At 50.7% G+C, this 15,359-nt stretch overlaps 1 protein-coding gene across 1 annotated transcript in view; it reads left to right on the forward strand.

Moving 5' to 3' along the window:
* The first annotated feature begins 2,074 nt into the window (after positions 1-2,074).
* Positions 2,075-15,359, forward strand: part of LOC128723420 (inactive serine protease scarface-like) — a 29,517-nt gene continuing 16,232 nt past the window's right edge. Inside the window, exons 1-4 of the mRNA XM_053817157.1 lie at positions 2,075-2,097; positions 8,476-9,493; positions 9,933-10,183; positions 13,528-13,680. Of these exons, the coding sequence (XP_053673132.1) occupies positions 8,476-9,493; positions 9,933-10,183; positions 13,528-13,680 (1,422 nt within the window). The 5' untranslated portion in view covers positions 2,075-2,097. The remainder of the gene's footprint in view (positions 2,098-8,475; positions 9,494-9,932; positions 10,184-13,527; positions 13,681-15,359) is intronic.

Here is a 15,359-nt window from a genome sequence, read left to right on the forward strand (position 1 = left end):
AACGTACTCAGCCATCGAAAGAGGACATGGTTCGATTCTTAGAGCGATCGCACTAACCATAAACATTGTCTGATGATGTTGTCTCTAGGATTCTTCTTCGTTTATCTAGCTCCTCCTCGTCCATTTATCGGAGCGCTTAAGAATCTCGGTTCAATCGAGGCTAAAAATTACTCATTACCATGGGAAATAAAACCCGACCACAACCTGCCGATATGGAAGTGAATCCAACGGGCTAATGGACCGTCGGGCGGTACTGTACACGCACGGGTTGAACAAAACGGTGCTAAAGTCCCTCGACCCGATCCGCAACGAGCACTTGCATTCGGTGCACACGTTGCTTAGTCATCGTTTTAGTAGCTTTGATCACATTAAGATCGCACAATTTATGACCCTGTCTTTGAGGCGCTCCAATGCTAGAGCACAGATTAAGACGCGGACCTCTTGGAGGTCCCGCAGAAGACGCCGAACATTTGAGGACACCCGATCGGAATGCGATCTGCATCCGGCTCTGGGGCCAGCCAAACGAAATCACCTTAACCTACTGTTTGTGTCGGTTGGAATGCCGGTAAGACCAGTATCAGACACTAGCTAGAGGTAGAATCTTCTGAAACGGGCTCCGATCTGTGCCACCGTCGAGGAATGGTTTTACTTCTTTGTCATACCCAAAGAGGCCACCCAGACTGTAGCGGGGACGTAATCGAGACCATGTCCCACCAATGTGGTGAAGAGTGGATGAAAAATCACCACCGAAGGCTGCTGTCAAGATCGAGGATGGACGATGGACGCAGATAGCACGGAGAGACCACCGTTTTGCCGCTATGCCGGTCGTAAGAATCGAAAATTGATTACACCTCTTGCATTCTCGTTTAAACGGGCGTAAGCGCATCAATCAAAGCGCTGAGTTCGATCGACCGCTTCGGGTCCGTTGCGGTGTGGTTTTAATTGGTTGCCTGATTGGGATGTCATTAATTCCAGCGTACCGAGGCACGGTCGGACAATGACAAGCACGGTAATAAGTTTGCGCTAAGTGATCAATTTTTCTCCACCAATTCACACGATGACACGATGTTTTCGCCACCGAGTCCAGCGCGGAAGGGCCAGCCAATGGGTTGGGAATTCGTCCAATAGGATACGTTCGTGCATTGGACGGTCGCGTTCACGGGACGACTGAGAAGCTCTCGAGCCATTCGCGATATTGTCGATCACATCGAACGAACCGAGCACCAAAACGGTAGGGATTTTCGGGTCCAGCGCGTCCAGCAACGGGCTGCCAGCATCGGAGAATGATCAACCAGCCGATGCTGGGGTGAACGAGAAATTTGCATCTTTCGCTCGGTTGAGAGCGAGTCACTCATGAGTAGCACGGAGGGTTCGTCGCTTTGCCGCATGATCGCGCCCTAAGTCTTCGCGGAGAATCGCGATCTCAGCCGCGGAGAGTGAGCTCCATCGCGTGAGAGCGATCGCGTGCGCGGGATTTCCGTGCGTCTCGATCACGTCATGAAAGGAACGGGTGCTGCTAAGATCGACTTCTAGCCGGTGTCGACGCTGGCCGGGAGCGTGGCTCTCAAGCATGGGGGTGCTTCACTCACGCGCCAAATTCCACCCGGATTCATCTGCTTTCCTCCCACCCCATGGTGGGCCCCTCACGGCTGGAACGGGTTGAGAGAAAGATCGCGCGAATCGGACGCGGCCGGGCTAAGGAAATCCCCGCCGCCGCGGCACTGCGGGAGCTATATAAAGTGTTGATCTTGGCGACCCGCACTCATAGTTTAGGTGGTCGTTCACCAAAATCGTTCGTTTTGCCGACTCGTCTGGTTTTCGTTGAAAACCCGGGTCGAAGCGACATAACCCGCATCCGTTGGATTGCACAGTGCTGCGACAGAGCAAATTACGAACCCAAACGAACCCGAAAACGGTGCGAAAGCCCGTGCGAACCCAAGTTAGAAGCGGTCTTACGGCTTCCCGAACCATCATCCGCCTCGAACCGGGAAAGTGAAACGAAACCGAAAGTCCCCACAGGTGTTGCGTGTCTTTGCGCGTGCAGTGAAGTGCAGTTTTGGAGTTTGGAGTTTGGAGCACGGTGTGGCTAGAGCAAATGTAAGCATCGCGTGGTTACGGGAACTGGTGCCAACTATCGTAAGGACAAGATGACGATCAAACGCATCCTGAGGGAGTGTAAAAATGTGCTTGGTATCGGATGCAAATCGGAAAAGCGTTCAGTGGCTGTAGCGCAAGTTATATCTTTGCAAGGAACAAGTAGCAGACAAAACAGCATAAAGAACCTTGCGTAAATACATGGGCCAAAATTTGTCTGCCGGATTGTCCCATTTGGCAATTTAGTATAAGGCTTCACACAGAGATCTGCTGCATGTTTATAATCGTTCGAAAATGTTGTGCAGTTTTGCAGCGTTGCGGTGTTGTACTTTTTTGGGTGGTATAAATTAAAAGACATCAACGACCGGGAAGCGATGAACGGTGGCTTACACTTTTCGGCTTGTTCGAAGTTGCACGTACACGAATTTCTGTCGAGTGAAATTCGAACGAGCGATACGATCGCGATCATGCTGTAGCGCTGGCGGTGGTGTGCATTCATAATGCAGCGGCAAAACCCAACGAAAACTGCAGTGTGTCTGCGGTTTGAACGATGTTAAATTATAGTTTTTATCGTGTTAACGATGAATGTGCAAGATGATATTGCGCCCGTTTAGCGATTTCCAGCGATCATCCTGGTTCGTCTCGAGTTTGTGTCTCGGCTATGTCTTTTTGATTCATTTAGCATTCATTATGCTTCTGTATCCATGTCGTAATTGTTTACCAATTAGCTGTTCAGTTTGTATTTGGTTTATTGTCTTTGTTTCAAGGCGATCAATTATATCGACTTAATGCTAAATTTAATTTCACAAAGCTCATTTTATATTAATGCTTAAGTTTGAATAAAATGAGTTTTTGATTTGCAAAATATCGCTCAATAATTCAGCGAATTGAAACGTATAAAATTATACATGTCTTTCTCGCGCCGCTCTCGGCTCTTGCAAAAACCACCACCCATGGATCGAAATCGGTGAAAACGTTTTAACATTTGACACATCCGCCTGCCCAGCTACGCAAGAGCCACGGATCCTTAATAGACCAGCACATATCGAATTCCGAGCTAGTGTCGGCGCTCTCCGTTCGCCATCGCTACATTTCGAGCACGTGCTGCAGGCAAACGTGTGCTTGCACACTGAAACGATCACGCGACCGACCTGTGCCGAACTGTAACGGTTCGCCTGCCTGTTGGACAAATCGCGACAGCCCGCGGGCAAGCGTGTCAACGGATTTCGAGTTAATCCGAAATTGATTAAACACTTTCAATTATCGTTGACTTTGATCTCTTTCCACCGCCTGGCAGTGGGCCAGCACCACCGAGAATTGCCCTCGAACCGCCTTCGGCTCAGCAGTTCGAAGCAGAAGTTTGTGAAAGTATCCATTTCTTCTCGGGTGTCCGAATGTCCGCTGGAAACCGAACACATAATATTAGAGTATCATTAATTACGCCACGATGAATATTATTTCGGCTTTTTCTTTTCACGGCCCCGGTTCGCGAACCGCTAGGAGCTTAGCCGAAATTCAAATCCTTCAGCCCACGGCCCGAAATGCCACGGTAGTTGGTTGGCAGCGGTGGACGTGCCAACAAATAAAAAACACAAAAAAGACGTCTGAAAAATGGGCCCCCAGGGCACGGTCAGGGTCTGTAATCGTGTCGGGATCGCTTTGGATGAGGTGTATTGCTATCCTCTTTTGTACCGCCGGGTTTCGCGTTAGTATTAAATAATGCAACTGTAATTGACACTTTATTTCTGACTCCCTGAGGGCACCGCGGCCAGAGGAGTGACACCGGGCGAAAACATTTTTAACGACTATCATTAGTCGGCTATTAGTTTCCGAAATGACCGGGGCCGTTCGCTAAAATCGAGCGGCACGGTGAGAAAAAATTAAACGGTTTGAAACAGGATCAGAGGGGAAATTGAAACGCCTGTTGTATAAACCGTTAAATGATATTCGATGAACCGATCGTTTGGATGGGAGCTTATGCTAAAACGGAGTGAACAGCAAAAAGAAATGGAAAGTCTTATACGTTCGGGATTGTGGCTTTCAAATCACATTAAAAAAAGCCTTTCGCAGCTGATTTGATGCATGCAGACATTATACGGTGTCAGTGTGTGGTTTTCATATTGTATACGGTTCAGCCAAAGCTTTTCCATATGCGTAAATGGAGCTTAAGCGTCATAAAATCCTCTCTTTAGGCAAATTGACATTTCAAGACATAACTAAGCAGCTGTTCTTAGAAACGACACTCTCCTTGCTGCCCATCTGTATGCTTGTAAAAAATTGTTGTCTTTTGATAAATTTCATGACTGATCGTCTGTTGCGCAGCTGTTTGGGCTCACTTCGAGGCTCCAGTAGATGCCTTGAAGCCTTATGTGGCCGAAAAGTGGAAAAAAATTATGAAAACCGTCCCACAAACTGGAATGGCCAACTAACGCATCGTCGGTAAGGTCAAGTTGAAGACGAAACGGCATCGAATGCGCGAGTCTATCTGGCACCTCGCTCGAAGCCAAATCAATCGCTATTTTCGGACAAAACGCACCACCTCAACGCAACGGAACGTCTCCGATGCTCGTTACCCAATCCTATCGCATATCCTCGCTCGAGGACGCCCGACAACAGGTTCGTTTTGGACTGCGTGGAGAAATATGTTTTTGCTCTCGTCCCATCCGGACAGGTCCGGGTACGATCGGGTGTTTTATTTTCATTTTATAACATCTAAATTAATTCAGCTTGAGAAGGGTTTTTGAATGTGATTGCTAAATTTTATCTCAACTGATCTGTGGGAAGTTTGGTCATTACGAGCTGGCTACAAAACGCGAACGAGTCTCATCCTTCGTTTCGTTTGACAGTTCAATTGCTCGGTTGACAGTGCATGCTTGTAGCCGTGCGATTAGTTCTCAATCATTTCCTCCGGGTTTCCAGTTCCTATGGGCTAAAAAAGTGAATATAAACTTTAGGATATAGCTTCGTGGCCGCGCGGTTGCTGTCGCTTATGCAATCGGGAAACTGGTTTCAATGTTGTGCCATTTTTTCGTTTTTTCACTGTCGTCTCACACCCGACGCCCATTTTCAATCCACTTCCTCGCGGCAGTCCATTGACGGCGGATGAGGCTCGGCATCCTTTCGAGCTATACACCGTAACGGTGCACTCTTTTCTTCCCGGCTCTTTTTTTTGTGGTGTTGAGTGTGCTTTTTGGCTTCTGGGATGTTTCGAACCGATTTGACCTGGTTCGAAAACGCTTGTCGCGCTTTTTGCTTCATGCCCTAGGTCAGGTTTGGGATGCCGCAATCATGGGATGCCGTTGCATAAGCGGGTCATCCGTGGCGCCTGATCGTGGCCGATCTTTTCGCCATTTGGCAGCATGGTGACAATGTAACAATCGTTGATCATTGTTTCCAGCCAGCCAATTTACACCTTCGGGAATCGGTTCGAAGCCACCGCGGAAAATTACTAGTAGGCGCCAGTCTGGTAGAGTTACTTTCTTCTGCAACTCTTCCGTGAGAAAGACGAATCGTTTCCGGGACGAAACGGGAGGTTTTCGAAATCGAGCGGAGGGAAATCAGTTAGACTTTCTGTTAAGCGAGCGATCAGAAATTATCAGCACTGCACTAATTGGTCGGTGGCACAGTAATCGAAAAGGGAGAGTTGGAACGAATGGGTTTCAGGGCATAAAATTTCAATTAGCACTCTGCAGCAGACAGTACGGTCGAAAATGCGTAATAATCAAACAATTTATTGACGCAAAAATTCGGTTTAAATGTGATTGATTGTAATCCTCTACGATCACGTGGTCGTAGCCAAAGCAGCATATTAATTAGTACACACTTAAGAGTAAATTCTAAACATCGAAAACGTTGATATCCGCCTTTGAATTACGGCAATTTGTAACTTTGTTCACTTCCTTGAGTGATGTCAATTCTGACATTGGCCTCACGATTTGCCTCTGCTTAAAATCGCTCTCATCAATCTAGAACGTCCCGTGCGGACTAAGGAAACATCTCTTCTGCAGGGAGATTTGAACCGTTTTGCACTTTGAACCGGCAGAAACAGCTGATATTCAAATGCGAGGCGGCCCATCACAGCCTCCTCACACGCCCGTTAGCCTTGGACGTTGAGCTCTAGGCAAGCGGATTACAACTGATCGTGATTACCATCAACGCGTGGAATGTTTGACCGCGGAGATTACGCGGGCAGATAGAACACGAGGCTAGATCTTCAATCTCCGCCGGTGCTAATCATCAAACTGCGAACGAGGAAGAGCTACACTCGAGCCTATTTGATTTATTCATTCAAGTGTGATTTGTTTTGCCACACGGATTATTATATTTGGATAGGCCCTTTTCGGAGCGGCGTGTTTTATTTAAAGTGGCTGATGCCGCATCCGATAAGCCTAACTAGTGACGTCGCCGACACCGCAGGCACCCGGGAACGAAGAAGCGACCTTTAAGGACATATAATTATTTGATAGCCCGCGCTGAACAAAAGCGACTATTTTGTGAGGCTCGTTTTGTTTAGTTTTTTTCGGTTTCTCGCTCAACCGGGGCCCGTTTCAAATTACACCCGAAATGGCCAGCAGCATAATATGGCACCTAGTGGTGGCGCGTTTGACAGGCGGACCATTTGGAGGCGTCACAAGGTCGTCACTTCCGCCACTGATGTCCGATCGGCTGGCGAGCCCTTTCGGGTGCCAGGTTGATCCCAAGCCTCGACCGAGCCTCTCAGATCGATTCCACTCGTGCCACTGTGGCTTATTTCTCCGGTGGTTAAGGTCACCGGGTGGTGCGTGGCCTGACTTCTCAGTCCAGGGCTCCCTTCCGGTGAGGAGGATGAGCGCGACGCATCGAATCGTCGACGTGTTTGTGTTGCACACTCGAAAACGGTCGAACCAACCCGCTTGGGCTAAGGTCGAGCAGGCCGTGCATAGTTTTTAATATATTTTTTTAAATGTTAACTTAATTTTATTCGTACACCGCTGGTGGTAACGTTAAATGTTTTTTCGATCGCCACGAAACACACACGGCCCTGGTCAAGACTGCGTGGTGTTGCGCGGAGAAAACGCAGCAAAGAAACGATCGGCCCATCAGCCTGGCTTGCGCCCCGGGGTGGCAAAAAGGCAGCGAAAGGTGCGCGCGTAAATAATGTGGATTTAAGAGGCCGGCGGTAGTAGCAGCAAACAGCAACAGCACCAGCACTCAGCACCAAAACGGCAAGCAATGTGCGAGTGGGAAAATAAAAGGAAAACAACACAACGGCCAAGAAACAAGTTGTTCAGGCCCTGGGATGGGAAGATGATCACGAAGTTCAAGGTTGGCAAGTTGATGCTGTTTGTCACGGGTCGGTTCAGTGGTGGGGTGGTTTTTTTTCTGTTGAAATTTTTCTGTCCACACGCACTGGGAGAAAAACGCCCCTCCGCACAAAACGATCGATCCGAAAGCCGGGGAAATGATCGCGTCGGTGATCGCAAGCCCGCGCATTGATACGCGAGACACAAATCACGCACGCTGAACTTACGCTGGGGTCGATTGAGAAACAGCTAGCCCGGATGACGGTTTCGCAATGATCCTCGCTCGTAGGCACGACCAACACAGGTGGCCTAATGAAGCTGTCGATGGTGGCGATGGGCTGATGGACGAATTATTAGCATATCGAGCGATTAGGATGCCTGTTGCAATGATGCATTCCACGCCCGGCTATTTCCTGTGCCCGGTGTTCGCACGGCCACCATGGCGATTGACACACTATGGCTTCTGCACCCGCCCCAAGGGCCTGTGCCGCAGGCATAAAGGCGAGCATGAAGATCACTCGTGAGATAATCTAACAGCCGAAGACAATGGCCTTCGGTGGTGCGACGGCGCTGGACTAGGCACAGGCCAAGTGGATGGGTTAAAAATCGATTAGCGACGTTCAGTGGCGAAGAAACGCTCCGGTGGCCTTACGGTGGCCGATCCATGCGGTATGTGCAAGCTTTTTCGTGCCCCTTTGCTGCATCGCAACACCACGGGTTAATGAAAAAAAAACAAGCCATCTTTACATTTTCGTGTTCCCTCGGCGTACGTTCGAGATTTGGATGTGAGAACCTTTTTTTGTTCTTCAACTGTGTGTGAGAGAGAGAGATGAGAGAGAAAGAGAGAGAGATAGAGGTAGATTGGATTCCATTGTGTATAGGGCTCGCGACTTTGTGGGATGCGTTAGGTACACACGTTGCGTAAACTGAACCGTTCGGCCGTCTTGGAAGGGGTTCGTCGCTTTGAGTCTCTTGTTTCTTTCACGCGCTAATGAGGGAATTTCGTGCCGCTTAGCATCCTCTGCAATGTAGCTTTGTGTTGTGGGTCGTGTGTCTGCAGGTACTTTAATTCTCGCCCTCTTTTTTTTCCCATCCACAGATGAACCGTCGAACGAGGGCCCTGGTGGGGCTGCTGTGCCTAACCGGGCTGGCAACAGGCCAGCTGAACCAAAGCTACCGGCCGGAGTTCTTCTCGCCCGGGCAGGGTTTCCAGTCGGTGTCGGCGCAAATCTCGAGCAGTAATGTTCAGCAGTTTAAACGTCAAGCTCCCGGTGGAGGTGGCGGTGCTGGGGCTGCCGATGTCATCCCGCATGACCAGAAAAAGCAAACCACCTTCTGGTGGGTGGCACCGGACACCCCTTTCAAGGCTACTAAAATCGGTGGTGGTGTCCAGAAGCCGCCCGAAAGTGCTGATGGGCAAGACGGTGCGGCTGGGGCGGCAGCAGGTGGTGCGGCGGCCGCAGGAGCCGCAGGAGTGTCTCAAACAGCCTTCCAGACTTCTGCGGCTCGTACGACGAGCCAAGCTGGCCAAGCGTTTGGTGCTGGCGGAACCGCGACGTCGATCCAATCGGCATCGCGGACGGTCGGTACACAGACACAAGGGTTCCAGGGGGCGGGTGTGGCTACGGGTGCAGCGGGGTCGACACGGACTAGTATTGCCAAGAGCAGTACGAGCACATTCGGACAGACCGGTGTCACTCAACCGGGTGTGATCGCTGGATCGTCTCGAACTAGCTCCACTACGTCGAGCACGCAGGTCAACACCGGTACGACTCAACCAGGTGTTGGAGCAAGTGGCGTTCTTACGTCCTCTGTTATTCGGCAGTCAAAGACGCAAACTACGACCGGAGTTGCGCCCGTTCCCGTGCCACCTCCGCCACCACCGACCACGTCTATCCAAAGCACAACGACGGGCGTGCGGACGGACACGATCACGACTAACGTTAACCAACCGCGGACTTCCGTAGGCGTCACTAACGTAGATACGCAGCGTACCAATACCAATATTCAAACTAACCTCTATCCGGGCCAGCCGGGCCAACCAGGCCAACCGGGCAGTTCAACCACCACGACGGTCGTGGGGACGACCGGCACCAGGACGATCGGAACTCCGCCAAGTAAACTGCCTTTGCTATGCTTTCTATCCTTTCCGCTAATCTCGTTTCAAGTTGCAGCCTACGCGATCTGTATTCCGCTTGTCCAGCGTTCCGAAGTGCCGTTCCGGATTGATCGATAAAGAAGTAGTTTTGCATGCCGTAGATTAGACTAATCTTGCTGGTTGATGTCTCAATTTCTCGCCAATGGTCTCTTTCTATTCTCTTTTCTTCTTACTTTCTTACTGCCCTCTCGTTCTTCCGAGTCGGCAGCGGCATTAACTTGTTTGCATGAGATAGTTTTCGCATGTGGCTGGCTTTGTTTTTTCTCGCCTTTCTTTTGTCAGTAGATTGATAGAGCTTTGAGTACAAGTGGCTCGTAGATGATCGTAGATCTGTTTGGACCAAACCCGTTTAGTTCGAAGGCTCGTAAACTAATGTTCCGATTTGTCTCCGCGTGCAGATAACTACGGTGGTACGTCGGTCACGAAAACGCAGAACCGCTCGGACAGTGGCATCACGAGCAAGGTCATCACCACTGGCACGATACAACAGCCCTTCTTCAAGCAGACCACCGTTTCGACCGGGTACCAATACCCTGTGCCTGATACGGTGCCGTGTTACGAGCCGAACAAGATTTGTGCTCCGAACCAGTACTGCAACAACGGACTCGTCGAAGAGTCGCAGCTGAATCTGTTCAACACGAACAACCAGGTAAATGGAAACTTTCCCAACCCCACTGAGCCATAAATCACAACCCATCAAACGCGGGACATTATGATATGAAGGAGAAGCAGCGAACAAGACTCGCTGAAGGAAAATGGGAGGTAGATCTACGGGTAAATCGAATGGTAATTGGAGGGAATTATTCAATCGGCATCGTCCTCACAGCGCACCTTGGGAAATGCACCCACGGAATAGGTTATGCATCCCGGTGCGATAAGATGTCGCCCGCGGCGGATGATTGATGGTGTTAGCTTAATCATTCGTGTCCGCGTGCAGGGAATGCTACACTCACTCTTTAATCGAGCGTCGATTATTGTTTTGAGTGGTATTGGCATTTGACAGTGGCACAGTTGGCATTGCATGATAGGAAGATGGCATTGTCGACGTATGCATTCCGTCTGCCTGCTGCCACTTTTGTGTTAGTAGGTTAACGGATCGATCGAAAGGACAGTGCCCGTTGACGGTGGCTGTACAATAGTTTTCGATCGGTGCGATCGTAGAATAAGGAATAGTAGCCACCGACCGAGACGTTGGTTAAACTTTCACTTTCAACACAACTACGCCGCTGCGGACACTTTGCTACCCGGCCCGAAGCACTAACTAAAGTGACACAAATTGAGCAGTTTGTGTCGTTGTAATGTTCGGTACGGCCATTTCAGATGCTCATTGAATGTGATCATTAGCCATTTGCGAGTTGCTTATTGAAATGTCACTGCGAAGAAGTACGACCGCAAAATACCACCGCACTAGAACCACGTGCGTGTGTCTGGGGCGTGACATTTTGCCTCCAGGGGGCTTCGCAACATTTTAATTCCCAAACGACGCCAGTTGCGCGTTCACAAACGTCGTCATCCAGGACGGATCCGTCGGGGTGGTGGTGCATGATTAATAAATTCATAATTGACGCCCCTTCATTCGGGTCGACCACGAGGGGCCACGGTTTGAAGATTGATCTTCGGTGCGATCGTGGTGACCCAAATCGCGGAGGCGAATGCCCGGCACTAATTCGCGCTGTCGATAGGATATCATTCAGATTGGCGCGTTTTGGTGATATAACACAGGTGGATCGTGGGTGATCTCCCTCCCACTCATGGGCGCAGAGTAAGAGATCGCGTATCGAAGAATGGCGGCTCTTTTTATCGCGAGGTCGGTCCCATCCTTTGGGCCGCCCGAAAATCGAGTGACATATCAATAAGCGGAATGCGCGAAATGTGACACGCCGTCAGCGAACAGCACGGCGGCGTTCCGAGTCGCATCCAAAATTAACGTTGGTGTCGGTAGCCGTTTTTGGAATCTCCGGTCAGACGTGCTGGATTTTGTTTTGGAATGTTGTTGTCCCGCGACAACGACGCCGACAGCGTGGAGTATTCATGGGGAGTATTTTTTTTTTGCTTCTCTCTGTCTTCCCGCGCTCGATTTGTTACCGAATCGAGCAACATCTTGTCACCGCGATCGACCGCGATGGACTGATCAGGACGTGCGGAGGATGAAGAAAGCACGAAAACGGATCAAACAAGCTGACTCCGCTTGTGGTGAGAAAATAGTCCACGAATGTTGTGCGCGTTGTCAGTGGTGCCAAATAAATTGCCATCGTCGCACGTGCCTCGACAAAAATGGTGCTCATGCAGCGGAAAATCGCCCATCGAATGTGGCAGGTGAATGCGAATGGAATGTGAGGTCTTTCTTCTTTTTCCTACTCGTTTCCCGCGCGTGAGATGCCTCCAGTCTGGTGACAATTTGTTTGCGATTTCGTGAACGCATGTCGAAGCTTCCCGGCTGGCGTAAACGCAAAGACATTCTCTTTCGATCGCGCATACCATGCACCAGGCGCCTACCCATGCGAGGTGTCATCGCGTGATGCTACAGTGTGATCACCATTTGCATCCTTATTGCATAATGCTGGCCAGTCTGGTCGGGTCAATTTGTCATTCAAATGAAGCAACCTTGCCATTTCTGCGGCTCACCATGGCGCTTCGTGCCGGTGGGATGAATTATTGCTATCGAAACAGAAGCTCCCGCCGGTTGGTGGCGCACTACGATCGGTAATTAAAATGGAAGCATCAAGCGATAAATTTAGCGAAAGATAAACATTCCTCGCGAGCTGCAAGTGCATCAACCAAACAACGTCCATGTAACGACGACGATGTTGTGCTCGTGTCCCGCTGGGAAGTAATCTAAGATCGGCGCTAACGACGAATGACCGCTGGGGTCAACCTTAGAGTGGCGCTATGCTGCTGCGTGACGTGTGAGCAACCGTACCGAAAAGGTTAAACATGGGTGCCATTTAAATCGGTTTTAAATCATCCACCGTATTGTAGAGCTGATTAAAACGTATCGTCTGTCCTGGACGAGGACGATAGATGCGTTTGAGCACCGGCATTTTGGATGCTTCTCGTACATACGGCTTATACCGGTTGCAATCAGCTGGTGGGCGCGTTGAAAACGACCGATTGTATCAGCAAGCAGGTGGTTCTGCTAAAATATGCAACCAGAGACGAAGCATAATAAATACTCTATCATAAACAAACCGTTGCTCCTCATGCTCCACACCACAAACATGCAAAGTGCATTCATGGTGCATTCGCGTTGCATTCGTATGCATCGTTAAAATGAAACCCACGCATGGGATCCGCAGCACAAAGCGTTCGTTCGCATTTTTCGGCTTCGATCTACGGGGGGAGCGTTGTTTCCGTGCGATGCGGTGGCCATGGGCTTTAATGATGCTTTGGCATGCTCTTGTACGCGCCTCAACCGGTAGGAAGCAAGTTGATTCCCATTCCGGCGAGGTTACGAGTGGATTAGGCCACCCATTCGGCATTGGTTTGGGTGTTTACGAGGAACCAGCTGACTCGATCACGCACACCAGAGTTCTCCACCAGATCGTATGAAACCCTTGCCAATCCACACTCACGCGACCATTCCTTCTCATCACATGATGTCACCTGAGATTTGCTCGGCTCAGCTTCCTGCCAGAAAACCTTCAACTGGGTACGATCGATCGATGTCATCGAATTATTACGACCGGCAACGCCAGCCGCTCCCAACCAACCAAACCAACCACCCAAGCATCACCACCCGGGGTGGGCCACCCTTCGTGGGTGCGTCAAAGCCGCCGCGGAACAGGGGTGCGTGTGCGCACCTGCTTGTTTGCGCACGAGAATTCTCACACGCATAAATATTCATCGGCCCATTGTGCACGGGCGACAGCATTAGTCAGGCATTCTTTGGGGCCGGGTTTTATGTCACTTCATCGCGCACGAATGACTCCCCAAACCGGGTGTTTGCAACTCGCAACTCACCATTTCCTACTCTTGCTTCCTTCTCACTCGCAGAACTGCAACTCAGCCACGGAACAGTGCTGCAAGATTCGACAGACGCCGGCCACGCGCTGCCCCGACGAAAGCTACGTCTGCGTGTCGCCCAGCTTATGCAACAACGGTCTGGTGAACTTCGACGCACAGAATGCCATCTCCACGAGCCAACAGGTAAGTCGAGCGCCCGTTCTCCCTCTCAGCCGCAGCGATCACAAGGAAAAAAGAAAAGCAATCCCGTCCCGAGAGTCCTGCGACCGTCGTTATTCAACCAATGCCATGTCTTCCTGTCTTACTTAATGGTGTCGTTTTTCTTTGGTTCGGCCTTTACTTTTGGGCCATTTTTTGGAGGCTCCCTTGGGGACGTCTCCCAGACGGCCTTGCCGTGTGCGGTTGACTTTTCACCTCGATGCCGATCGGGGCACCGAATTGGTCCCCAAAACACCTCAACCTCAGGTCTGCGGCTTCCGTGAGGTTGCCACGCAAGCGTGAAAGCTGCAACCCTGCTTCCCCGTTTCGCTTTCGTTTCGGTTTTGTTTTGTGATCCTTTTTTTTCCTCCGGAGGGTGGGATATTTTTTGCGAAGGAGTCTCGCTTCACTGCGTCCCGTGCGATGGCTCCTTCTCTCTATCAGGACCACGCGAACGGCTTCGCTTCCTCCAGTGGGTCACTTCCAGCTCACTGGCGGCGGCGTGGTGTGAAATGTTTTATGTATGTTTGCTTTCGACTTTTTTTTTGCTGTTGTTGTTTTCATCACGATTTTTCCTTCCACACACGCTCCTTTCCTATCCGGTGATTGGCGATCAAGTAGCCATCACACGACATCCTGGGAGGGAGAGCGAGATGCCACGTGCGCGAAGGCGACAGACTCCTACGATATAATTGCGATCGACCGCTGGGGAACTCATTGCGTAATAGCCAACCGCTCCTCCGTGCACCCCCGTCTCGGTACGTCTCGGTCCGGCTCGAGGATCAGCTGCATTAACAACCGCGAACGCGCGCTGTCAGGCGAGATATCGACATGTTGATAGCGAACTAATAAACGAGGCGGAAAGAAGACCAGTGTCCAGAGGGGTGAGGTAGAGCATTGAGTGGTTAAGGAGAGATGGCAGGGAACGAGGAAGGCGAGAAAGCTCCATCGCAAGGATCGCAACCGGGCACTCGTGCCACTGGCGTAACGTTAATTTTGCCTCAAGGATGGGCGCCGTTGCGGACGACTGTGCAGGTCCTCGAGGTTACGTAAGGATCTCGCTCTTCTCTCTCTCTCTCTCTCGCTCTCTCTCGCTCTTTCACCCTGTCTTGTTCCACATGCATATCCTCACGAAGGTCGCTCACCCACTCACGCGGATCCTCGACGCGGATTCCCGGTAGTCGGGGCGTTCACCGTGAAGCCATCCTCGCTGGGAAATGACGTCAAGCCATTCCTGGGATGATGGCGTAAGCGTCTGTCTGAGGACGCGTGCTCGCACATGTTTAGTCAACAACGGGAGCAACGGCAAAACGGCACACACGAAACCTAACGCAAATCCAGGGCTGACGAGCGGTGAGCGTGCCGTTTGCCAAGCTCGGGCGTAATGTTGGCTTAACCTTGACTTTCGGCGCAGTGCGTTAGCGTACGTCGCCAAGGAGGATGGAAGTAGTGGTTCAACTCAACCAGTTTGCTGTAACCGTCGTCATTCGCGATGTTGTGCAAGGCGCTTCCTACCACGTGGCGCGGGCGCACCGATCCAGCACCTGGCGTACAGCGCCCCCTGGCGTTAATTACTGGCGGCTAAGGCGATCGAGTCGATGTTGACTTTTGAAATGCCAAGGAACGATTTGTGGGGGGGCTGCTTTCGAAGTTCCTCTTGTTTT

The sequence above is a fragment of the Anopheles nili genome, chromosome 3, assembly GCF_943737925.1.
Source record: "Anopheles nili chromosome 3, idAnoNiliSN_F5_01, whole genome shotgun sequence".
Classification (NCBI taxonomy): domain Eukaryota; kingdom Metazoa; phylum Arthropoda; class Insecta; order Diptera; family Culicidae; genus Anopheles; species Anopheles nili.